Here is a 27087-nt window from a genome sequence, read left to right on the forward strand (position 1 = left end):
ATTTCCGTTATGATTTTAATATTTTCTTTTCGCTAGCTTACTTTGTCATAAGAATACATTATGTAGGGGCGCCTGGGTGGCTCAGTGGATTAAGCTGCTGCCTTCGGCTCAGGTCATGATCTCAGGGTCCTGGGATCGAGCCCCGCATCAGGCTCTCTGCTCCACAGGGACCCTGCTTCCTCCTCTCTCTCTCTGCCTGCCTCTCTGCCTACTTGTGATCTCTCTGTGTCAAATAAATAAGTAAAATCTTAAAAAAAAAAAAAAAAGAATACATTATGTAATACATGCTTATATAATACATGCTTTGTGTTAACTGTTTATGTTATCAATAAGGCTTCTGGTCAACTGTAGGCTTTAAGTAGTTAAATTTTGGGGGAGGCTAAGTTATACTTGGATTTTTGAGTTGCAGGGGTTGGGGCTCCTTGCCCCCATCTTGTCCAAAGGTCAACTGTATATGTAATTCATTTTGCCTTATTAAAAATCTTTCCTTGTTTGGTGTCAGAATCAGAGGATTATCTTTACACAGGGCATAGTCCTGCTGTTTTGAATCTGTATTGCCCCATAAGTTTTGGAGCTTGGACAATGTGCAGTGAAGTTATGAATCTTAAACCCGAGAACCTCAAATGTCACCTTGTCACAGAGACCTTCCCCACTCCCTCATTTCATTGCTTAGCTCTCATTACCTTGTTTAGTTATTTACTATCTCCTTATATAGAAAGTTAGCTTTGTCTTTGTGTTTACTTTGGATCTTCAGTACCTGGACCAAGGGCACTTAAGCACTTGTGGAATTAATAAATTAATTTCTTAAGGCATGTGGGTGGCTCAGGTCCTGATCTCAGGGTCCTAGGATTAAGCCTCATTGGGCTCCCAGCTCAGCAGGCAGTCTGCTTCTCCCTCTCCCTTTGCCCCTCCTACCTACTGGTACTCTTTCTCCTCTCAAACAAATAAATACGGCCACTTATTTTATAGTTTAAACTCTAGCTGCAAATTAGTGGGAGCTGATAGCCACTCAAGGAAAATACATTGATTTGTCTGCTTAATTAAATGAAATATTCAAAAGTTTCTTAAAGGGCGCCTGGGTGGCTCAGTGGGTTAAGCCGCTGCCTTCGGCTCAGGTCATGATCTCAGGGTCCTGGGATCGAGTCCCACATCGGGCTCTCTGCTCGGCGGCGAGCCTGCTTCCCTCTCTCTCTCTCTGCCTGCCTCTCTGTCTGCTTGTGGTCTCTCTCTGTCAAATAAATAAATAAAATCTTAAAAAAAAAATTATAAAAAAAAAATTAAAAAAAAAAGTTTCTTAAAAAATCTATCCTTAAAACCACATACCAGTTATTTCTTGACATCCATATTTACCGGAGAATTTTATCCTATAGTACAAAACTCCTAATTCTGGAGGGGAGTGGGTTAATAAATAGTGCAGAAAATTTGCAAGACCACTTTGATCTGAACTCTGATAAAATTTGGCGTCCTGGGTTTAAAAAGAGTGTAAGGTCATTTTTGAGCAATGTTCTTTCTTCCCCCCCTTTGTAAGGCGCTTTTTCTCGTATCAAATCCATTTGTTTATAGTTCCACCGTGGAACTCCCCTTTCCCTGCCTACCTAGGCGTTAAGATAGAGCTTAAATCCTTTCGTTAGGGTAGTGAGAAACGCTGAAAGCGGCTGCCCGCCCGAAGATCCTGGCCGACGCCCTTTCTGCTGGAGGTCAGAGGTGTGGCGGGTGTCTGGGCAGGGCTCTCCACCAGCCACCAGCCGCCAAACTCTGAGCCCACACCCCTCGCGGCCCTGCACTGGCAGGCCTGTGGCCCCCGCACTCAAAGTCCAGCCTAGGTCGCGCGCCTTCTCTGCTCAGAGGTCCGCTGCACCGGCCAGGAGCGCGACGGAGGTGCGAAACCTCGGAGGCTGAGGAGAGGATGGCGGGCGAGGGTCGGCAGCCCTGGAGCTCTAAGCATCTCTGTCGTGGCTGCCGGAAGAGGAAGCCTTCTGGATTCCAAAGTACCGGGCCTTGTTCCCGCACCACCCCACAGTAGCCTCTGAGAGCAGCCGACAACGTCACGCACAGCAACCCCGATCAGAGCGCGTTCCCCCTCTTCTTCCCCAGGCAGCCCCACTCCCCGTCCCTCCCCTCCTTTCCTAGCACACCACGCCCCGTGAGCTGCCACGTGAGGGAATCCACTAGTCAGCCTATGGGGGCCAGCTCCGCCCTACGCCTCCGCCTTACCCCCCCTCCGCTCCGCGCGGCGCCACGTGATGCGGCTCATCGCCAGCCAATGGACGCCGGCCTTGCCTCGAGCCCCGCCCCGCGCGCCGTGGCCGTTTGAAGTGACTAATTTCTGTCATATGACTGAGGCGCTCATGGGGGTGGCGGGGCGGCTGTAGGAGCGGGGGCCTAGCGAGCGCCCTAAGGAGCGACCCTGGTTTGGCGGTGGTCAGCATGGCTCCTACACTGTTCCAGAAGCTCTTCAGCAAGAGGAGCGGGCTGGGCGCGCCCGGTCGGGACGCGCGGGACTCAGATTGCGCGTTCAGGTAGGGCGCTGCGGGTCGGGGGGAGCCGAGCCGATGGCCTTGTGGGCTCCGGGCTCCAGATGTGCAGGGGCCTTTGGCATTCCTACCCGCGCGGCCGAGCCGCGCGGGGATTGGGACCTAGGCCCCGGTGGGGAGCGGCTGGGCAGCTGCGGAACTGAGCTGGAGGTTGGAGGGAGGTCCTCTTCGGCTCACCACCCCCATCCCAGCACTTGCCCCTTCCCCCTCCTCCTGGCCGGTTTGTTTACGTCCTGCCCGGCTGCCACACGCGGCTGTGCCTTCCCCACCGAGCACCGCGGCTTGAGCGTAGGGTCCACACTCTTTTCTGGCAGAGAGTAGAGTTGGGAGCGGGCTGGGCTAGACCTCAGCCGCAGTCCTCGGGGCCCAGAAGTTATCCCCTCCTACCCGAGGCCCGTCGCTCTCTGGGTGCTTCATTCCAGCCTGCTTGCTGTTGTGGGGCAGAGCTGCACGTTTTGTGCAACCTTCTGAAGGTAGAGAGCTGGAGGAACGAGTAGGCAAGGTGCCGTTCTTTCTAGTTTCTTGGAAACTAATATTGGAGGTGTGCAGTTACCGGAACGAGCGGTCTTATTGTTATGGAAGGAGAAAGGTGAAACCTAAGAGGTTATGGTTACTACTGACTAGACTGGAACAGGAACGAATCAGAGGAAGCACGGTGTTAGAATTGACCATAGAATCATCCTTTTACAACTGTTACCAGAAAGGTGTCTTTAAAAATGGAAAACGATAGCGAAATATTTTGTGGTAGTAAAGGCTTTATTAATTTTTGCTTGCAGTACCTGTTGCTGGTAGAAAAACTTACTAGAATTGTAAGACAGTGTAGTAGAATCATAAATTCAAGGTAAAATTGAATTCATGTGGTTTCGCCAAACCACATTTGAAGTAGAGATTGTGTGTTTCACATAGCCTTCATACTTGTTGCGGTGTGGAAACTTGTTAAGTATAACTAGGCTAAATGTCACATATCACTCAAACCTGGTAGGACAGCAGAGAGCCCAGTTGTTCAGTAGTAGTAGGAAAAAATGAGAGTCTGTTAAAATTGCAACAGGCAAAAGTTTGAAATGACTGTACCACACTGGTAACAGGTTTTCATATCCTTAAAATTATTCACCCTCTCTTGGTAATGGAGGTCACATTACTAAACACTCAGTAATACGTGTGGAATTGTCGTACTAAATGGAAAGAACTAACTTTTAGAGGAAGAAAAATCACAATGTGGACATCTTGGAAAAGTGTTTAATGAAACAGTTTTCTAGATTTGGGTCTTTTCCACTGGGAAATAAATGTCAGGCCATACTCATCTAATGAATTTTTAAAAACACTTCTTCACTGATTTTTTTTTTTTGAAAAAAAAAAAAAAAAAAAAAAAAAAGTAGTCTGGATAATACTGCATTGAGACAGCCAGTAAATCAAGAGGCAGTACAAAGCAGATTGAGGATATTAAAAATGTGACACTTGATTAGGCTTTCTATTTCTGGGCAAAGATTGACTTTAGGGTACTCAAGTTTCCAAGGGTCTGAAGTCACACATATGAAAAAATATTTTCATGTCTGTTTTTAAAAAACGTAAAGCCTACTATATAGTTGTGTAACACTAGAGTTGCCTAAGCACTTTCTCATTAGTTATCTCATGTGATATTTCACAACAACCTTGTGAGAGAGAGAAAGTATAGATAACTATATGATCCTTTTTCCAATGGAAGTAAGAATTATGTATAAGCCCAGTAAGTGCGGTATGATTTAGAAGTGATTGCTTTAAAAAATAAAATGTGCAAGTGTACATGTGAGAAAATGAAAACTGGTTAGCCTCACACAGGTGGTAACTTGAAGATCTAGGTAACCCAGGTAAGTTTTTTCTTTTTTTAAGAATTTATTTGTCAGAGAGAGAGAGAGAACACAAGCAGGGGGAGTGGCAGGCAGAGGGAGAAGCAGGCTTCCTGCTGTACAAGCAGCCGGTGCAGGACTAAATTCCAGGACCCTGGGATCATGACCTGAGCTGAAGGCAGGTGTTTAAGGAATTGAGCCACCTAGGCATCCTTGTAACTTTTTTAAACAACTTCATTGAACTATAATTAACATACAGTAAAATTAAGCCGTTCTGAGTGCACAGTTCTTTGAATTTTGTTACATGTTTACAGTTTTGCACATCACCCCAGTGAAGTTATAGAACACTTCCATCCCATTCCAACTGTAGTCAGTTCTTAACCCATCCTCATTCAGGGCAGTCAGTGATCTGCTGTAATGAGTGAAGTTTTGACTTTTCTAGAATTTCCTATAAATGTGATCATGTTTATAGTCTTTTCTGTCTGGCTTATTTTAACTCATAGTGATGACTTTTGGGATTTATCTCAGTTGCACTTATCAGTTTCTTCAGTTTTATTGCTGAGTAGTATTCCATTGTATGGGTATACTACAATTTCTTTATCCATTTGCTACCAGTTGGTAGACCTTTGGGTTGTTCTCAGATTTGGGCTGTGAAGAACAATGCTGCTATGAACATTTGTATGCACATCTTTATGCAGACATATGCTTCATTTCTCTTGGATGGTTATCAAGGAGTGGGATTACTGGGTCATATGCTAAGTATATACTTCCAAAAAAATTGCCCAACTTTTCTGAAGTAGTTGTACCATGAGCAGTGTGTGAAGGTTATGATTGTTCCATGTCCTCTACAATACCTGGTATCTGTTAATCTGTTTTTTTTAATTAAGATTTTTTTATATTGTGAAAAACACCTAACAACGTTTACCACGTTGACCATTTTGAGACTTCTTGATTATAGCCATTCTCGTGGATATTGTGGAATCTTGTTGATCTTGTGTGTGTGTTTTTAAGATTTATTTATTTATTTTAGAGAGAAGGAGCGTGCACAAGCTGGGAGGGGCAGACGGAGAGGGAGAGAGAATCCCAAGCAGATTCCTTCCTGAGCACAGAGCCCAATATGGGGCTTGATCTCATGACACCAAGATCTGGACCTGAGCCGAAACCAAGAGTCCATTGCTTAACCCACTGAGCTATCCAGGCACACCCCTTATTGTGGTTTTAATTTGCATTTCCCTAATAACAAATGATGCAACTCAGGTTTTAGAGTAGATTAAAATTTCATTCCAGTATACCATGCTTTCCTTTCTAGAAACCTTTTTTGGTTTTGTTTTGGTATACTTAGTTTAAGTTGGTGAATCTGACTTGGACATAGCCTTTGGCAACTAACCCATAGCTCAGCATCTAAGAGTCTGTTCCTAGAGTTAGCAACATACAAGGCCCAGTGGTAATAAGTCACAGTAGGGCTCTGAGATAGGAGAGACTTTTGTTATGAATGAAGCTTTAGCCTTGAAATAGTCTTTCATGGTCACCCCATTGGAAAAGGTGGTCAGGGTTCACCCCCTTCCCTTCAGTTTTCACTTTTTTTTTTTTTTTTTTTTTTTAACATAGAAAAGCAATTTATTCCATTATAAGCACTTACACAGTTAGTCATGGAGAGTAACAGGCCTGCTTGTGAAACAGGTCACCCAAAATAGAGATAGTACCAAACTAGTGGTCAAGGACTAACTCCTCACTTGGCTCTATCCTTCCTCACTTTAGCCTTTATTTAAAAGGAGTCTGTAAAACTTGGGGATATAGCCTAAGAAGAAAAATAACCACGCCCAATATTCCCCTTTCTGTGGCTACTTTAGACCTTTGTTACTAGAAAATTACTGAAGAAAATTTAAATATAAGTCTGTGGCTTTACTGAATCAAGTCCCCCAGTTACTAGTTAGAAAACACCCTCTGTTTGGGCTAGTAACATTGTTGATGGTACCTATCATAGAGGGATAGCCAAACAAAGTCTGTGTCTCAAAACCAGTGTTAAATCAATCTCAGGGTTGAGAGGGAAAAAAAGGGGAGTCTAAAATCACAAGAAGTGCAGACATATCTAGGATCCTTGTCCTTCTGGATCCACGCTTCCTTCAGGATCTTCATCATTGTGAATGTTCTCTGCCATTTGCCACACTTGCATGATATTGTCTTCTGATACAGAACAAATCACCCAAGGTTCATTGGGATTCCAGGAGAAATCAGATATCTTGGCAGTTTGACCGCCATGAATAAACAACAATTCTGGTGGCCCATCTTCTGCATCTTCCAGGGATTGTTCCTCTCCAATTTTACTTAAATCCCAAACGTTCAGTCTGCGATCAGTACCACTGGAAGCCAAAATGGTCTCATTGTGAGGCGACCACTGAACCTGGAATATTTCATCCTTATGTGATTCAAAGGAATGCAACTTCAGTTTCAGATTTCTCAGATCCCACAAGGCAACAGTCTTGTCGGCTGATCCTGTGGCCAGCATGAACTCACTGTAAGGATTGAAAGATAGGCAGTTTACTTCAGCAGTGTGAGCATCAACTGAGTGGCTTGGTTTGGAAGTATTGTTTGAACGAGTATCCCAGATCATAAGTTTCTGATCATTAGCAACTGACCCAAACAGAGACTCATGGAGCAGATGCCAGGAAACATCTTCTACTACTGCTGCTGTATGCCCTGTAAAGATGGTCTTCTCATCCACAACTTTTCCTTCCTTTGGAATAGCACTGATGTCCCAGAGGCAGATGGTGTGGTCGTCTGAAGCGCTAAGTAAGTGCCCACTGAGATTTGGGTTCCAAGAAAGTCCATAGCCTTCCTTCTGATGTCCATGGAGACGCAAGTCTGGGTTGCACTCTCTAGAAGGGTCTGGTTTGGAAGGATGTTTTGTATAGTCAAAAACAAGAACATCACTGGATAGAGCCTTTGTCGCAATGATGCAAGGGTTCTGGGGCATATAACGTGCCAGGTTTACTTCTCCTTCATGGTTGATCTTGATTTCTATTTCAATTTTTCCACTAACTGAGCCCAAACCTCCAAATCCTCCTTTCTCACTGTTGTAGTGTGAAGCATCAAACTGAGCATCATCGTTAGGGAGCTGCACACTGGCTATTACAAGATGGTTTTGTTCATAGGACGTGTGTGTTCCCAGGACAAGTCGATGAATGCTGAAGTCTTTCCCTTCTGGTCTGGTTACATCTGGAAGCCACTGCGCAGTTAGGCTAGGCCACTCCAGGGCATGGGTCATCACCAAATCGTAAAGAAAAGGGGTGTTCTTTTTCCATATTTTGTACTCTTCGTTGATCACACGTTCTACTGCGTCATCAAAGGCTGCTTCCTTGTCGGCCATGGCGGGCAGGCAATCCTGGGGGATCCCGGGGTTGAGGGTTGCGGGAGGGGTGGGGAGGCTACGGGCCTCAGTTTTCACTTTTAAAAAAGATCATTACCATATTGATTTCTGTGTGCTTGTCTTATCTAAGCTTCTTGAGCTGACAAGGAGTGTGAAGGATATCACAGGGATGTTATTTCAGTAATTTATAGAATTAAAACCATAACTTTTATATTTTTGAGGATTTGGGAAGGAAGGTGGTTTCTGGGAGAACATAACTCTTTGACGTTTTTTCCATCAGGCCACTTTGTGGTGGAAGAAAGAATTAACTCTAAGTCCAGTAATTACAGTACATACAAAATGATTGCTTCAAAAATAAAATTCCTTGAAAAATGTCTAATTTGGTGAAGAAGTTTGTTTCAGAATTAAATGGCTGTAGGACATAATTCATGTTTTGTTAAAAAATGCTGTATTTTTGTTCTATTCGTAATGCATGAGCATTTGCTCTTACTGTCTGTAACAAATTCTTATATTGTTGTAACAGTCTCTTAATTGTTCTTTTTTCCATCACTCTTGTCATGCTCCAAAATATTCTCAACACTTTATCCTTTAAAGAATGCAAATTCTGATTATGATCATCCTGCAAAATGGTATAGAATTTAATGTCTGCATTACAGAGTTATTTTAAGGATTCAAAGAGATAAGTCATGTTAAGTACTTAATGCAGTGCTTAGCACATGACATTCAGGAACCAGAGGTTATAAGTATGATGATTCTATGCTTATGTGTAAAACCATTCAGTTTAGGCCCAAACTCCTTAAAGTGGCCCTATATTGTGTGGCTTTTGCACAGTCTGTAGCCTTGATTTTTTTTTCCTAATTAACGTAAGGTTTTCAAAAACTGAGCCATCATTATTATGCTTAACAGAAATTCCCTTAATATGGTCTATTCTTAGATTATATTAGTATTTTCTTAGTTGTTTCAAGATGTCTTTTTTAAGATTTTATTTATTTATTTGACAGAGAGAAATCACAAGTAGAGAGGCAGGCAGGCAGAGAGAGAGAGAGAGAGAGGGAAGCAGGCTCACTGCTGAGCAGAGAGCCCGATGCGGGACTCGATCCCAGGACCCTGAGATCATGACCTGAGCCGAAGGCAGCGGCTTAACCCACTGAGCCACCCAGGCGCCCCTGACTTAGAATCTTTTTTTGGGGGGGGGGTAGAGAGAGAGATCGGGGAGGAGGGAAGAGGAAAGGAGCAGAAGGAGAGAGAGAATCTTTTTTTTTTTTTTTTTAAAGATTTTTATTTATTTGACAGACAGAGATCACAAGTAGGCAGAGAGGCAGGCAGAGAGAGAGGAGGAAGCAGGCTCCCCGCGGAGCAGAGAGCCCGATGTGGGGCTCGATCCCAGGACCCTGGGATCACGACCTGAGCGGAAGGCAGAGGCTTTAACCCACTGAGCCACCCAGGTGCCCCAAGAGAGAGAATCTTAAGCAGGCTCCATGCCCAGTGTGGAGCCCAACAGTGTCTCCATCTCATGACCCTGAGATATGACCAGAGTTGAGATCAAGAGTCAGATGCTTAACCCCATCAGCTACCCACGGGCTCCCCTGTTAATTCAAGAATCTTTAGAGTCTGCATATTACATTTGCAGTTATGTTGCTTAAGTAATTTTTTTCTATAACATCCTTCCCCACCTTTTAAAATATGATTTCTTATTGAAACTGGGTTATTTTTCTTATAAGGTTTCCCACATTCTTTATAGGACTCTTTGCTTCCTTATGGTTTCCTCTAATTTAGTGCTTCCCAGCATTCTGTGTTTTAACAAGCCTCCTTTAGGTTATTCTGATGGTCAAGTTTGAGAACCACTGCTATAACTTACTCTCTATATCTAGAAAGCTGGTAGTTATATATGTTATTAGATTCAGGTTCATTTTTTTTAAATAAAAATATCCCATAGATGTTTGTTGTGAATTTCCTACCCATTAGAGTTACATGGTGTCTAGTTGTTCTCCCTTTAGTGATGCTAATAAGTTTGGTGAGTAGTTGTTACCAACCTTGTTCTTATATTGTAAGATTCCCCTTTCCCTAATTGAGCATCTTTTGTTGATTATTTTCTGATTCCATTATCTTATCAGGGGTTATAAAATGGTGATACCCTGATTGTTTAATTCCTCCTGCATTTATTTCCTAGAAGAAATTTCTCTTACCACTTGTTTGGCTACTGTTTGCTACAGGAAAGGTAGCATATAAGTTTGATTGTTTCCCTTTGTAATGTGTTAGAATAATTTATAATGAGTTGTTTAGTGAAGGTTTTCACTTTGTCATTTTTTGGTATCATCACAAGCTTGTGTTTTAATCTATTATAGTCAAAATGTCCCATATTTGGCCAGTGGGAGACTTTTAAAGTTGATTTCTGTGCCCTTGTGACATGATGTCTTTAATCTTTGGTAACTTCTGCTTTCTTTTGGCCTTTTATTAATCCCTTCTCCCTGTTCTAGGATCTTATCACAAACATGTTTTAGATTCAGTGATGTTCCATGATGTGCTGTTCCCTGTTCTTGGCATAGTCTCTGTTCTTTTTTTGTTTGGCTTTTTGTAGTGATCATCTGGAGTTAACCTAGTTATCCTTCCTCCAGGAAACCTTTTCTTATTTCTCCCAGAGTGAGTTAGGTTTCACTGATATTTTCTTCCATAGTTTTTTGCATTTCTTTCTGTGATATCTGTTGCAGTTTATTTGTCCATATCTCTCTTCTTTGTTTGCTTGAGTTCTTGTCAACTTCAAGGTAGATTTTGAAGTTAGAACCCAGTAGACTGACCTTTTGGATTGTTTGTGGGGAACAAATACCTAGGTTTTTGGCTGGAACCCCTAAATAGATGCAATTTTCTGAGGGAGAGAATATAAGACTGTGGAAATATGACTTGACTAGCCTATCACAAGTAGCAGCCTTCTTCTCTATTCTTTATCACACACATTTTGTATTCTTCATAGCTCATTTTATAACTTGCCATCTGTCTTATCCAAGTACACATTGTTGTGCCAGTATACAGCACAGTGCCTGAACATATGCTCAGTAAATATTTATAGAATGGACGTATGAAATAATTTCAAGGGCAGAGGGAGAGAGTCAAAAGTTTTCTTTTGGACATTTGTTTTAGTTGTACTTGCTGGAGAGAGATACCCGCTTAGAGATGTCCTGTTGACAGTAATAAAGTAAATGTGGAGTTCACACCAGAGGCTGATTCACAGGAGAATGGGAACTGGAGATAGAGTATGGTCACTATTAAGACTAAGGGAATGGATGAGATCATCTAGGTAAAGGTGTAGCTAGAGTATTGGAAAGAGCAGGGCTTTGCTCTGAGGAAATTTAAAATGTACAGGTGTAGGAGAGGTAAGTCTACAGAGAAGAAAATGGCAAGAGAAACATTGTGAAAGCCAGGGTTGTGTGGTGTTAGGACAGCTCCAAAGGGAAAGTGTTTAAAAAATGATAATGTGATGAACTGTTTTCTGTATGCTGATTGCCGACAGGTCTTATGAGATGACAAAGAGAAAAGTATCTATTGATCTGTGGAGTTGGAGATAACTGGTGACTTTTTTTTTTTTTTTTTTTTGAGATGGGCATGTTTAGAGGGCGAAAGTGAGATAGATGTGGAATAAATGAGAGGTGAGAAATGGCTTCACTGCTACAGCTTTTTTTTCCTAGGAGAAAGTCTGTAGTACTGTGTTATTTTTTCACTTTATCTGATTTTATGTCATTTTAAGCAAGCTTCTGAAGTTTTCTTTTTTTTTTTTTAAAGATTTATTTATTTGAGCGAGAGTATGCACAAGTGGGGGAGCAGCAGGCAGAGGAATCGGGAGAAAGAAACAGGTTTCCCACTGAGCAAGGAGCCCTCCGTGGGGCTTGATCCCAGGACAGTGGGATCATGACCTGAGCCCAAGGCAGACCCTTAACTGACTGAGCCACCTAGGTGTCCCTGAAGTTCTTTTCTTTCTTAAAGATTTTATCTGTTTACTTTGAGAGTGAGTGAGAGGAAGAAAGCACTGAGTGTGAGTGCAGGTTGGGAGAGGGGCAGAGGCAGCTGGGGAGACACAGTCCCAACCACACTCCAGGTTGAGCCTGGAGCCCATTGTGGGCCTCAGTCCCCTGACCCTGAGATCATGACTTGTACTGAAATCAAGTCAGATGCTTAACCAACTGGACCATCCAGAGGCCCCAAGCTTCTGAATTTCTTTCTTTTTTTTTTTTATTTAGATTTTATTTATTTATTTGACAGACAGAGATCACAAGTAGGCAGAGAGGCAGGCAGAGAGAGTGGGGAAGCAGGCTCCCCGCTGAGCAGAGAGCCCGATGTGGGGCTCGATCCCAGGACCTTGGGATCATGACCTGAGCTGAAGGCAGAGGTTTTAACCCACTGAGCCACCCAGGCGCCCCAAGCTTCTGAATTTCTTAAGCTGGCTTTTTAATATTGTCAGTGTTTGTAAGAATTGTATTTCAGAAATTTTGCTTTATAAGTGTCATTTTTAAAGATTTGCTGCATTCACAAGATCTTTTGTTACTTAAAAAGTACCACCTTTCCATAAATTGTATCTTTTAATGCTGTATTAGAAATGGTAAGCTTTTAATAAAGCTTTTAAGCTTTTATTTATTTATTTGACAGAGCACAAGCAGGCAGGTGGCAGGGAGAGGGAGAAGCAGGCTCCCTGCTGAGCAAGAAGCTCCATGTGGGGCTCTGTCCCAGGACCCTGGGATCATGAGCTGAAGGCAGATCTTTAACCGACTGAGCCACCTAGGTGCCCTGAAAGTTTTAATATTCTTTATAGAGAATCCTATGGGATCATATCTTTCTTATTAATGTGGGAAGCATTACATATTAATGCTCTTTGGTAGCAGTGCTTGGTCCTTAAGAGTCTATAAGAAATGCAAATATATTTTATCGTTAATATGCTTTGTTTTCTTTGTCTAAGCAGTAGTATTAGCTTTGTTTTTCAGAACCATGTTTATTGAAAGAAAACCGGTAACTAAAAAATACATCTTCAGTATTCAGTTTATGAAACTTGGACCTCAAAGGGAAAATTTAAGATAGAGGTATAGGAAGATCCTGAAATCACCTCCTCTCATGGACAAAACACATCTGCAGCTATATTTGAAATAATTTCCTCTGAAAAAGATCTGAAAACTACATGAAGAGTGCTTCCACAGCAAAGGATAAAAGGACCACGCTGAGATGAGGAGAGACAGGGCTACACTCTTGCCAAAAACTGCACCCTCTGTACGGTGACCCAAAATCAGGAGGGATCTTAAAAATCTTTTCCTTGGGACGCCTGGGTGGCTCAGTTGGTTAAGCACTGCCTTCAGCTCAGGTCATGATCCTAGCATCCTGGGATCAAGTCCCACATCAGACTCCTTGCTCAGCGGGAGCCTGCTTCGCCTTTTGCCTGCCACTCTGTCTGCCTGTGCTCACTCTGACAAATAAATAAATAAAATCTTTAAAAAAAAAAATCTTTTCCTTGAGGAGCAAGGAGGAACAATCTTTTCCCCTGAGGAGGAATCTTTCCCTCGTGCCAACCCTTGGATCCTGCACCGTCGAAACAAGCCCCCAAAATGTAAGACCAGTGGGGATTAGTCTAGGAGAACCGAAGAACTATAGGGAATGGAGAAGGAGAACCCTGCTCTTAAAGGGCTTGTGTGCAGACCACTTGCCGCTGGACCCAGCAAAAATGAGCATACTGAAAAGTGCCTAGACTATTATGTGAAGGAGAAAGTTTTAATCTTTTATTTTAAAAGGACTGCCAGAAAGGCAGGAACCTGTTCGGACTCTCTCTGCGAACAGAATTGCTGGCAGGTGGGGCGCCTGGGTGGCTCAGTGGGTTAAAGCCTCTGCCTTCGGCTCAGGTCATGATCCCAGGGTCCTGGGATCGAGCCCCGCATCAGGCTCTCTGCTCCGCAGGGAGCCTGCTTCCTCCTCTCTCTCTCTGTCTGCCTCTCTGCCTAGCTGTGATTTCTCTCTGTCAAATAAATAAAATATTAAAAAAAAAATTGCTGGCAGGTACTACTTTTGTCATCTCATTCTCCCTTGCTCATGCTAGCTTTGGTAGGCCCCATTTTGGCAATCTCCTTCTTAACCTGCTAGCATAGGTGGGTGCACCCCACCCCCATATGCCCCCCACCCCCATGTGCCATGTTATAGCCAGCCTGCAAGCATCTCATATACCCTTGAGCTCCGGTTGCACTACAGCTGGTTGGGCAAGTTCCCTGCCTCTCTGTGCCATAGTCAGCTGGGCAAGTGTACCTCAGTCCCCACACTGCAGTTTCATAGCTGGTTGTTGTGCTCAGTCCACATGGGGGATGCCCTTTGAGTGCCTAGTTCTGATTTTTGGGTGGGACGAAGATTGCATTTCTGGGCCCCACAGGTTATTTCCTCCAAAAGGCCACTCTTGCAAGACTGTGAGAGGTAGCTGTTACACTGAATACAAAGAATAAACTGAGAGAACCAGGTAAAATGATTAGACAGAGAAATATGTTCTATATATAGATGTATAGAGAACATGTCATCCACAAGTAGCAGAATACATGTTCTTCTCAAGTCTACACGAAACATTATCCAGGATAGATCACAATATGCCACAAAACACCTTTCAGTAAGTTCAAGAAGATTGAAAGCATATCAAGCATTTTTTCAACCATAGTGATATAAAACCAGAAATCAATTATAAGAAGAAAAATGGAAAAACCACAAAATTGTGGAGGTTAGAGAACATGCCGCTGAACAGCCAGTTGGTCATTGAGGACATCAAAGAAGAAATTATAATAATATCTAGAAACAAATGAAACAGAAATGTGACATAGCCACAAATACATCATACCAAAATGTGGTTATAGAAGGGAAGTTCATAGTAATATAGGCCTACCTCAAGAAACATGAAAAATTTCATAAACAGTCTAACTTTATGCCTAAATAAAGTAGGAAAAAAAGAACAGGGGATACCCAGGTTAGTGGAAGGAAGGAAATAATATAGATCTGAGTGGAAATCAGTGAAATAGAGGTAAAAAGACAGAAAAAATCAGTGATACTAAGAGCTGGTTCTTTGGAAAGATAAAAACGAGAAACCTTTAGCTAGACTAACTAAGAAAAAGAGAGGGCTCACATGAGTAAAATCAGAAATGAAAGAAGTTTCAACTGATAACTACAGAATATAAAAAATCACAAAAGACTACTATGAACAGTTATATACCAATACATTGAACAACCTTCAAGTGGATAAATTCCTAAAAGTGTACACTCTTCCAAGACTGCTTCAAGAAAAAATAGAAAATCTGAATAAACTAGTAAGGACATTGAATCAGTTATCAAAAACCTCCCAACAGAGAAAAGTCTGGGAACAGATGCTTTCTTTGGTGAATTCTAGCCATCATGTTAAGTTTTAACATCTATCCTTCTCAAATGATTCCAAAAACATTGAAGTGGAGGGAATGCTTCCAAACTTGTTTAATGAAGTAGCATTACCCTTATTCCAAACCATTGTTGGTGAGGATGTGGAGGAAAGAGAAGCCTTATACATTGTTGGTGGGAATGTAAATTGATACAACCACTGAGGAAAACAGTATGGAGGTTTCTCAAAAGATTAAAAACAGCTGCCAGTAGATCCAGCAGTTTCATTTCTGGGTATCTGAAGAAAATAAAAACACTAATTTGAAAAGATTCGTGCACTCCTGTTTAAAATTTGCAGCATTATTTGCAATAGTGAAGGTGTGGAAACAACTTAAGTAGTGTCTATCAGTAGATGAATGGATAAAGAAATGGGGTTGTGCTGCCTGGGTGGCTCAGTGGATTAAGCCGCTGCCTTCGGCTCAGGTCATGATCTCAGGGTCCTGGGATCGAGCCCCCACATCCGCAGGGAGCCTGCTTCCTCCTCTCTCTCTGCCTGCCTCTCTGCCTACTTATGATCTCTCTCTCTCTGTCAAATAAATAAATAAAATCTTAACAAAAAAAAAAGAAATGGGTATGTGTGTGTGCATGCATGTGTGGAACGCACATGCATATTCATGTCCAGTGGACTATTTAGCCATAAAAAATAATGCAGTCTTGCTATTTGTAGGAACACTGATGGACCTGGAGGGTATACTGCTAAGTGAAATAAGTCAGATAGGGAAAGACAAATACTGCATGGTTTCATTTGTAAGTGGAATCTAAAAAACAAACATGAACGAAACCAGACCAAACTCAGACTCATAGATACAGTGAACAGAGTGGTGGTTGCAAGGGAAAGGGGTTGGGAGGGCCGGGCAAAATGTGTGAAGAGGGTCAAGAGGTATAAACTTCCAGTTATAAAATAAGTAATGGGTATGTTATATACAGTGTGGGAAATAAAACCAATAATATATTCACTTTGTATGGTGACAGATGGTAACAACTTATGGTGACAGTCAGCTTGTAGTGTGTACAAATGAGAAGTTACTGTATTGTGCACAGGAAACTAATATTGCATGTCAGTTTTACTTCCAGAATAAAAAAACATGATTGAACTGTAGGACAAAGTCAAGTAACCTAAGAGATATGTAAATGAAGTCTGAAAAGGAAATAGGGGGAGGATGTTTGAAAAAATTATGGTCAGAAACTTTTTCAGATTTGATTAAAAGGATAAACACAAACATTCAAGAATTTGAACAAACCTAAGCATGAGAAACATGAAGAAAATTACATGAAGGTACATGATAATAAAATTATTTAAAGTTAGTGAAAGAGAGGGGTGTGTGGGTGGCTCAGATGGTTAAGCAGCTACCTTTGCCTCAGGTCATGATCTCAGGATCCTGGGATTGAACCCTGTATTGGCCTCCCTGCTCAGTGGGGAGTCTACTTCTTCCACTCCCTCTGCCCACCACTTGTGATCTCTCTTTCTCTTGTCAAAAAAAAAAAAAAAAAAAGTTAATGAAAGAGAAATTCTAAGACCAGAGATAGGATAAAGGTAACAACAGATTTCTTATCAGAACCAGAGTGAGCCAAAAGAAATGGAGCAACATTTTTAAAGTACTGAAGGAAGAGAATTCCTAACCTGTAATTCTATACCCAGCAAAATTGCTTTTCCAAAGTGAAGGCAGAGAGACCTTTTCAGACAAACAGAACTGAAGGAATTCAAAACAACTAGGCCTATCGTATAAGAAATGGGAAAGAAAACCATTCAAACATAAAGGAAATGATACTGTAAAGAAGTCAAGATCTACACATAGAAATAAAGAGCATATGTAAAAGATAATTGTTTAAAACAAAAATAATCACAGTGTATTGTAGAATCTGTAACATACAGAGAAATAAAATGTATAACTACCATAGTTCCAAGGCCTAGAGAGGAGAAAGGAAGTAAATTATTTCAAAATTCTTGCACTATACATGAAGGGATATAATTTCAAATGGAGGTAGACTATAATAATGTTAAGATGTGTACTAAAACCCCCTTTGAAACCCTATTTGCAGGGATGCCTGGGTGGCACAGTTGGTTAAGTGTCTAACTCTTGATTTTGGCTCAGATCATGATCTCTCAGGGTCACGAGATCAAGTACCATGTCGGGCTCCATGCTCAGCATAGATTCTACTTGAGTTTCTCTCTCCCTGTCCCTCAACTAATCCCTCCACTTGTGTACATCCTTTCTCTTTCTAAAATAAAGAAATCTTAAAAAAAAAAAAATCAACCTTATTTGCAAGACAAAAATAATGAAATAACCAAAAAGGTACTGTGAATAAGCCAGCAGAGATAAAGAGATTACCAAGGGGTGCAAGGAAAATTTTAGGTGTGAGGTATATGTTCATAATGTTGACTTTGTTAAAAATGTTGACTTTGTGAAATAACTCAGGGAAAGACAAATACTGTGTGTGTTTTTTTGTTTCAATTTTTAAAACATATGATTCCTAAGTTAAAACTATAAAATGAAATCATCTATGTGATTCTAGCCTCCATCCCTATCTCCTTTTTCCCATTTTATTCCTTCCCATACTAACGATTTTTATTTAGTTTTCATTTTCATTCCATTATTTTTTTTGAAAATGTTAGTAAATAACATACGTATACATATAATTGTATCTCCTCTCATGCTTATGAAGACTTTTGCTATTACACAGTATATGGGTCCTCCCTTTTTTCATTTGGAGATTACTGTATATTGCTTTACAGAAATCTTCATTTTTTTTTTTTAAACAGTTGTGGCATAATCTGTTGAATGGGTATAATGGTTTCTTTAACCAGTCTCCCATTGATGAGTGTTTGGGTTGCTTCCCATCCTTAACTGTAAAAAATTATACGGCAGTGAATGACCATTTGCAGATTTTCCCTCCTGAATACCTCCCTACTATCATAATTTAATGGTACTTTTCAGTAACAATATTTTAAAAAAATATTTTATTTATTTATTTGACAGAGAGAGATCACAAGTAGGCAGAGAGGCAGGCAGAGAGGGAGGGGAAAGCAGGCTCCCTGCTGAGCAGAGACCCAGGACCCTGAGATCATGACCTGAGCTGAGGGCAGAGGCTTAACCCACTGAGCCACCCAGGTGCCCCAGTAACAACATATTTTTAAATGGTTAGAATTATACTTGGGTTTCTGTTCTGCTTTTATGTTATAATACTTAAGCTAAAATAATGTAATATGTGCAACATCACAAAAAGTGAATATTGTAGAGGTGATTGCTTTCGTGTGGAGATAGAAGGTGTTTTAGGTGTGGAATTTAGAGGGGATATAATTGGCAAGTTCAGCTGACAGAGCAGAAGGCTCCAAACATTTTGTAACAGTTGAGTTTTTCTTTAATTTATCCCATTTCTGTCATCTTGTTCCTCCACTTCTAAAAGTACAGTATATTGAAATATAACATGTATACAGAAAAACCTGCAGATCATAAAATAACTCGGTAAATTTTCTCAAAGTGAATATACTTCCATAACTACCATCCAGGTGCAGAAACAGAATTTTACCAGTATCCTAGAAGTCTGCTTCATTCCTATCTTCTAGTTACTCTCTCTCAGTTCTATTGAGGGTAGCCACTATCCTGACTTTTAACATTGTAGATCAGTTTTTTCTGTTTAACTTTACGAAATACAGTCTTATTGTATTCACATATTCTTGTGTCTGGCTTGTTTTAGGTTTATTAACTTTGTTGCATGTATCAGTAGTTGTTGCTGTGTAGTATTTCATTGTATGAGTATGCAGTAATTTATTTGTCTGTTCTCTTACTCCTAGGGGATTGTTTCCAACCAAACGGTTGTTTCTGATTTTTTTTTTTTTTTTTTACTACTAAGAATAATGCTGCTATGATTATTCTTACCTATGTCTTTTGGTGTACAGATGCTGAATACCTTAACTGATAGTTTCTCTTCAGCATTTCTGTGTGTAGTGTACACATTCTATGTTATTACGCAAGTTACATAGATTGCATTACTGAATATGTTACATAACACAAATTGCACAGATGTCAGAATTGCATATATAATCCCAGTGTAATTTTGCAATATATTTATCCTCTAAGATGTAGGGGATATAAGATGAAACCAGGCCTTTTCATGTAAAATAAGCAAAAGTGCACCAGTGATAATCAGTTCTGCTATGATTGCAGCAAGTACTACAGTTATACAGATATGCCATTTTATTTATTTATTTATTTTGATTTTATTTATTTATTTGACAGAGAGAGACATAGCGAGAGAGGGAATACAAGCAGGGGAAGTGGGAGAAGAAGAAGCAGGCTTCCTGCTGAGAAGGGAGCCTAATTGTGGGCTCTATCCCGGGACCCTGGGATCATTATCTGAGCTGAAGGCAGACATTTAACGACTGAGCCACCCAGGCGCCCCTACAGATATGCCATTTTAAAAGTGGTATGTCAAACCTTCTATTTACAGAGATGAATAAGATAGCTGTCAGTGAACTCACAACCTAATAAATGAGGTATGATGTGAAAATAACTTATTTTATTATTTTTAAATTTTTATTTATTTGACAGAGGTCACAAGTAGGCGAAGAAGCAGGCAGAGAGAGAGGAGGAAGCAGGCTCCCCACTGAGCAGAGAGCCTAATGCGGGGCTCGATCCCAGGACCCTGGGACCATGACCTGAGCTGAAGGCAGAGGCCTTAACCCACTGAGCCACCCAGGCGCCCTGAAAATAACTTATTTTACATTGTGCTGCAGTCATTTAACTGTCATAAAGAATGTGTGAAGTACTAGAGTAAGTAGAAGCAGGATAGATTTCCTTTAGCTGGAGGTTTTAGACAGATGCAGGTAGGGAAAGGATTCCAGGTAGTGGAAAAAACATGAGCAGAGAGTGTCAAAGCTGGAAGATCATGAGTATGTTCAAGGTACTTGGAGGAGTACAAGTTTGCTTGACCATGGTTTGTGAAAGGTAAGTTGGGTCCAGATAGTAGAAAATGCAATGTCAGGAAATTTTTGTTAACAGTGGATGGTCCCTGGAAATTTGAGGAGTGATGTTGAGTACTAAAGTGGTTCTTTGTACCACAACTGTGATCTTTAATTTTTGAAGCATTTAATGAAACTGGTTAATATAGGTGGTATCACCTGTTAAGATTTTATTTATTTATTTGACAGAGAGAGATCACAAGTAGGCAGAGAGGCAGGCAGAGAGAGGTGGGGAAGCAGGCTCCCTGAGCAGGGAGATCAGTGCGAGCTCAATCCCATGACCCTGAGATCATGACCTGAGCTGAAGGCAGAGGCTTAACCTACTGAGCCACCCAGGCGCCCCATTTTTTTTCTTTTAATGTAATAGCTTCACTGATACAAAATTCACATACCATACAATTCAGCCATTTAAGTATAAAATTCAGTTCTTGTTAGTTTTTTCACAAAGTTTCATGACTAACACCACAGTCAATTTTAGAACATTATCATCATCCAAAAAGAAACCCTGTACCGTTAGAGTAACTCTCAGTTACCTCACCCTCTACCACCCACCCACCCTCTCCCAGCCTTAGACAACCATTAATATACTTTTTGTTTCTATAGATTTGCCTCTTCTGGACATTTCATATAAATGGAATCATGTAGTATGTTGTCCCTTGTGACTGTCTTCTTTCACCTAGCATAATGTTTTCAAAGTTCATCCATGTTATAGCATGAATCATTCCCTTTTATTGATGAATAATATTTCATTGTATGGGTGTACCACAGCTTATCTGTTCATCAGTTAATGGGTATTTGGGTTGTTTCCACTTTTTAGCTGGCTCTTATGAGTAATGTTCCTGTGAACTTCTGTGTGTAAGTTTTTGTGTGAACACGTTTTTATTCTTCTTGGGTATATGTTAGGAATGGAGTTGTTGGGTCATATGGTAACTCTATGTTTAAAAATTTAAGGAACTGCTATACTGTTTTCCGTAGAACCCAATGATTCATCTTTGTGGTGCTGTGAGGCAGAATAACTTCCAACATAAAACCGATACCTGGTGAAACTTGTTTGAGATTGAAGACAAAATACATACATTCTTTAGACAAAAAGTAAGAGAATATCACTAATAGAATAATGTTTTCAATACAAGAATACATGGAGCAAGAAATGAACAGCAACATAAAATGGTACACCTGGGTAAATCTGCACAGTTATTGGCTGTATAAAAACAACAAACATGTCAAACATAGAGCTGAAAGACTGGAAAATAGTGCCATGAGTGAAGGGTTTTTTTGGTTGAGATGGGGAGAATGAAGTAGAATTAAAATATTCAAAGTTCTTTTATCTTTTTTATGTATATGTAAAATACCATTTATATGAAATTCTAGAAAATGGAAACTAGTCCCAAGTGACAAGAAGCAGAACAGCTGCCAGGGAATGGGGTGTGGGGCAAGTGTGAAGTGGGGAGGGAGAGGGAGAGAGAGAAGAATTATAAATGGAAATGAGGAAACATTTGGACCTGATTGTGGTGATGATTTCACAGTTATATATATATAAATCAAAACCTACCAGATTTCATACTTTAAATAGGTACAGTTTAGTATACATCGGTTATACTTCAATAAAGCTTTTTTTTTTTTAATCTTCAAGGCAAAAAAAATCCTATCATTCTTGAAATAATTTTCTGGTCACATGGTTTTCAGCAGTCTAAGTTTTTAATTCCAGTTAGTTAACATAAAGTGTTAATAGTTTCATGTGTACATATAGTAATGTAACAGTTCCATATGTCACCCTGTGTTCATGGCAGGTACACTCCTTAATCCCCATCACCTGTTTAACCCATCCATCAAGCCCCTCCCCTCTTGTAGCTGTCAGTTTGTTCTCTGTGTTCTCTATAAGAATCAGTTTCTTGTTTTGGCTCTCTCATTTTCTCCCCCTTTGTTTTGTTTTCTGAAATTCCATGTGAGTGAAATCATATGGTATTTGAGTATTTTGCTTAGCATTGTGCACTCTAGCTCCATCCACGTTGTTGCAAATGGCTAGATTTCATTCTTTTTTATGGCTGAATGATAATTCCATTGTTTATATCTACTACATCTTTATCCATTAATTTATCAGTGAGCACTTGGGCTGCTTCCATATCTTGACTATTGTAAGTAATGCTGCTATAAACGTAGGGGTACATGTATCTGTTTGAATTAGGTTTTTGTATTCTTTGGGTAAATACCCAGTAGTGCAATTCTGGATCATAAGGTAGTTCTGTTTTTTTTTTGTTTTTTAATTTTATTTATTTGACAGACAGAGATCTCAAGTAGTTGGAGAGGCAGGCAGAGAGAGAGAGAGGAGGAAGCAGACTTCCCGCTGAGCAGAGAGCCTGATGTGGGGCTCGATTCCAGGACCCTGGGACCATGACCTGAGCCGAAGGCAGAGGCTTAACCCACTGAGCCACCCAGGTGCCCCTGTTTTTGTTTTTTTATTTTTATTTTAGAAAGAGAGAAAGCGTGAGTGAGGTTGAGGGGAGAGTCAGAGGGGGAGAGAGAGAATCTTAAGAGCTGTGTGCCCAATACAGAGCCCAATGTGGGACTCTAACATCCTGAGATCATTCCCTGAGCTGAAATCAAGAATTGGATGCTTAACTGACTAAATCCAGGTGCCTCTCTATTTTTAACTTTTTGAGGGACTTCCGTACTGTTCCAGAGTGGCTGCACCAATTTCAGTTCACACCAGTAGTGCAAAAGGGCTCCCCTTTAATCCTCCACATCCTGGCCAACACCTGTTGTTTCTTGTACTGTTGATTTTAGTCATTCTGAAAGGTGTGAGGTGATATCTCATTGAGGTTTTGATTTGTGTTTCTCTGATGATAAGTGATATTGAGCATCTTTTCATGTGTCTGTTGGCCATCACATGCCTTTTTTGGAAAAATACCTATTCATATGTTTTGCCCATTTTTAAGTTGGATTATTCATCTTTGGGGTGTTGAGTTTTGTAAGTTCTTTGTATATTTTGAATGTTAAACTTTCATTGGATTTGTCATTTACATGTATCTTCTCCCATTCTGTAGGTTGTCTTTTAGTTTTGTTGATTGTTTCCTTCACTGTGCAGAAGATTTTTATTTTGATGTAGTCACAATGGTTTATTTTTGCTTTTCTTTCCCTTGCCTCAGGAGACATATCTAGAAAGAAGTTGGTAAGGCTGATGTCAAAGAATATGTTGCCTGTGTTCTCTTCTAGGACTTTCATGGTTTCATGTCTCCCATTTAGGTCTTTAATCCATTTTGAGTTTATTTTTTGTGTATGAGGTAAGAAAGTGGTCCAGTTTCATTCTTTGCATGTTGCAGTACAGTTTTCCCAATACCATTTGTTGAAGAGACTGTCTTTTTCCCACTGCACATTGTTTCCTGTTTTGTTCAAGATTAATTGACTGTATAATCATGGATTTATTTCTGGGCTCTCTTTTCTTTCTTTTTTTTTTTTTAAAGATTTTATTTTATTTATTTGACAGATAGAGATCACAGGTAGGCAGAGAGGCAAGCAGAGGGAGAGAGAGGAGGAAGCAGGCTCCCTGCAGAGCAGAGAGCCTGATGCGGGACTCGATCCCAGGACCCTAAGATCACGACCTGAGCCGAAGGCAGAGTCACCCAGGCGCCCCTGGGCTCTCTTTTCTGTTCCATTGATGGATAAGTCTGTTTTTGTGCCAGTACTATATTGTTTTGATTATTACCACTTTATAATATAACTTGAGATCTGGAATTATGATGCTTCCAGCTTTGCTTTTCTTTTTCAAGAATGCTGTAGCTATTTGTGGTCTTCTGTGGTTCCAAATTTTAGGATTGTTTGTTCTAGGTCTGTGAAAAATGCTGTTGGTATTTTGATAGGGATTGCATAAAATCTGTAGATTGCTTTGGGTAGTATAGACATTTTAACAGTATTCTTTCAGGTCATGAGCATGGAATGTCTTTCCATTTTGATGTGTCATCTTTAATTTCTTTCATCAGTTTTTTACAGTTTTTATAGTACAGGTCTTTCACCTCTTTGGTGAGGTTTATTTTACTAGGTATCGTATTTCGAGTGCAATTGTAAATGGGATTATTTTCCCAATTTTTCTTAATGCTGCTTCATTATTGATGAACAGAAATTTTAACAGATTTATGTATACTGATTTTATATACTGTGACTTTACTGAATTCCTTTGTCAGTTCTAGCAGTTTTTGGTGGAGTGTTTTTAGGGTTTCCTATATATTAGTATCATGTCATCTGCAGATAGCATAAGTTTTACTTCTACCTTAACAATTTGGATTACTTTTCTTTTTGTTTTCTGATTGGTGTGGCTAAGTGGTGAGAGTGGACATCCTTGTCTTGTTCCTGACCTTGAGGAAAAGCTCTCTTTTTCCGCATTAAGGATGATATTAGCTGTTTATTTTTCATACATGGCCTTTATTATGTTGAGGTATGTTCTCTCTAAACCTATTTTATTGAGGGTTTTTATCATGAATGGATGTTGTACTTTGTGTAATGCTTTTTCTGCATCTGTTAAAATGATCATGTGCGGGCGCCTGGGTAACTCAGTGGGTTAAGCCTCTGCTTTCGGCTCAGGTCGTGATCTCAGGTCCTGGGATCGAGCCCCGCATCGGGCTCTCTATTCAACAGGGAGCCTGCCTCCCCCTCTCTCTCTGCCTGCCTCTCTGCCTACTTGTGATTTCTGTCTGTCAAATAAATAAATAAATAAATAAAAAATGATCATGTGGTTTTTATTCTTTCTACTGTTGCTGTGATATATCACACCAATCGATTTGCAAATACTGAACCACCCTTGCAACTCAGAAATAAATCCCCTTGATTGTGGTGATTTTTTAAATGTATTGTTGAATTTGTTTTTTATTGAGAATTTTTGTATCCATGTCCTTCAGGGATATTGGCCTGTAGTTGTCTTTTTTGGTGGTGTCTTTATCTGGTTTTGGTATCAGGGTAATTTTGACCTCATTGAATGGATTTGGAAGTTTTTCTTCCTCTTTTATATTTTGGAATAGTTTAAGAAGGATAAGTATTAACTCTTTCTTATTGCCATTTGGTCCTAAACTTCTGTTTTTTGGGACTTTCTATTTTACTGACTCATTTGTTTCCTGGTCATTAGTCTGTTCACATTTTCTGTTTCCTGTTTCAGTTTTGGTAGTTTATATGTTGCTAGAATTTATCCATTTCTTCTAGGTTGTCCAGTTGGTTGGCATATTGCTTTTCATAATATTCTCTTATGATGGTTTATATTTTGGTAGTGTTAGTTGTTATTTTTTCCTCTGTCATTTGTGGTTTTTTTTGACTCCTTTTTTTTTTTCTTGATATGTCTGGCCAGAGGTTTGATTTTTTTTTCTTTCTTTTTCCTTCAAAGAACCAGCTTCTTGTTTCATTGATCTGTTTTGTTATACTGATTTCTGTATCATTTACTTCTGCCTTCATCTTTTATTATTTCTTTCCTTCTGCTTTTAGGTTTGGTTTTGTTTTGAAGATTTTATTTATTTATTTGAGAAAGCAAGAGAGAGCATGAGTGGAGGGTTAGGGGAGAGGCAGAGGAAGAGAAAGAAGCAGACTCCCCACTGAGCAGCAAGCCCACTGTGGGGCTGAATCTGCCACTAAGCAGTGAGCCCAATGTGGGACTGGATCCCAGAACCCTGGAATCATGACCTGAGGCAAAGGCAGACACTTAACTGACTGAGCCACTCAGGTGCCCTGGTTTTAGGTTTTGTTATTTTTGTGACTCCTTTAGGTGTAAGAATAACTTGTTTGAGATTATTTTTGCTCCTTGAGGTAGGCTTGTATTGCTATAAAATTCCCTCTTAGAACCACTTTTGGTGCATTCTAGAGGTTTTGGAAGTGTTGTGTTTTCATTTTCATTTATTTCCATGTATTTTTAATTTTTTTTTTTATTTCTTTGTTGACCCACTTGTTTAGTAGCATGTTATTTAACCTCCATGTGTTTTGTTTTTTTTTTTAAATCTTTTCTAGATATTTTCTTGTGGTTGACTTCTAGTTTCATAGCATTGTGGTCAGAAAATATGCATGGTATGATTTCAGTCTTGAATATGTTGAGGTTTGTTTTGTGGGCTAATATGTGATCTCTTCTGGAGAATGTTCCATGTGCCCTTTGAAAAGAATGTGTATTCTGTTTTAGGTTGGAAGGTTCTGAATATATTTGTTAAATCCATCTGTTCCAGTGTGTCATTCAAAGCCATTGTTTTCCTTGTTGATGTTTTGTTTAGATGATCTTTCTCTTGATGTAAGGGATGTGTTAAAGTCCTTCTAACTATTATTTCATTATCATTTAGTTCCTTTATTTTTGTTATGAACTGTTTTATGTACTCCTGTTTTGGGTGCATAAATATTTACAATTGTTGTTTTTTGGATTGTCTCAATTATTATTACATAGTGTTACTCCTTGTTTCTTGTTGCAGTTCTTTGTTTTGTTTTGTTTTCTTTTATTTGAGAGGGAGGAAGAGGAGAGAGAGAATCTTAATCAGGCTCCACACACAGCATGGAACCCACTGTGGGGCTTAATCTCACAACTCTAAGGTCATGACCTGAGCTGAAATCAAGAGTCTGACATAACCGATGGAGCCCCCCGGGTGCCCCACAGTCTTTGTTTTAAAGCTTACTTTGTTTGATATAATTATTGCTACTCCGGTTTTCTTTTGACATCCATTTCCGTGATAGATGGTTCTCCATTCCCTTACTTTTAGTCTCTGTCCCCTCACTTCAATCTGCAATTTAGGTGTGAAATGGGTCTCTTGTAGGCAGCATATAGATGGTCTTTTTATAAATTCACTGTATTACCCTGTGTCTTTTGATGGGAGCATATAGTCCTTTTACATTTAAAGTAATTATTGCTAGGTGTACATTTATTGGCATTTTATTACTTGTTTAGTGGTTGTTTCTGTAGATTTCTGATCCTTTCTTGTCTTTCTCTCATGGTTTGCTGATTTTCTTTAGTGGTATATTTTGATTCCTTTCTCTTTATTCTTCGCA

The 27087-nt window shown here is 40.1% G+C and overlaps 2 protein-coding genes across 3 annotated transcripts in view; one reads left to right on the forward strand and one right to left on the reverse strand.

The window, feature by feature from the left end:
* Positions 1-2362: 2362 nt before the first annotated feature.
* The window catches only part of FNIP1 (folliculin interacting protein 1), a 156346-nt gene continuing 131621 nt past the window's right edge, over positions 2363-27087 (forward strand). For both annotated transcript variants that reach the window (XM_046000279.1, XM_046000280.1), the window contains exon 1: positions 2363-2519. In XM_046000279.1, coding sequence (XP_045856235.1) covers positions 2428-2519 — 92 coding nt within the window. In that variant the 5' untranslated portion in view covers positions 2363-2427. The remainder of the gene's footprint in view (positions 2520-27087) is intronic.
* On the reverse strand, positions 5969-7724 carry LOC123938676 (histone-binding protein RBBP4-like). Its single transcript, XM_046000281.1, has one exon. It carries the CDS (start codon positions 7722-7724, stop codon positions 6447-6449), a length of 1278 nt encoding a protein of 425 aa, XP_045856237.1. The 3' UTR covers positions 5969-6446.

This window comes from Meles meles, chromosome 3 (genome assembly GCF_922984935.1).
Source record: "Meles meles chromosome 3, mMelMel3.1 paternal haplotype, whole genome shotgun sequence".
NCBI lineage: Eukaryota > Metazoa > Chordata > Mammalia > Carnivora > Mustelidae > Meles > Meles meles.

Coding starts and splice junctions, on each gene's coding strand:
- LOC123938676 (XM_046000281.1), bottom strand. CDS start 7,724: ATGGCCGACAAGGAAGCAGCCTTTGATGACGCAGTAGAACGTGTGATC.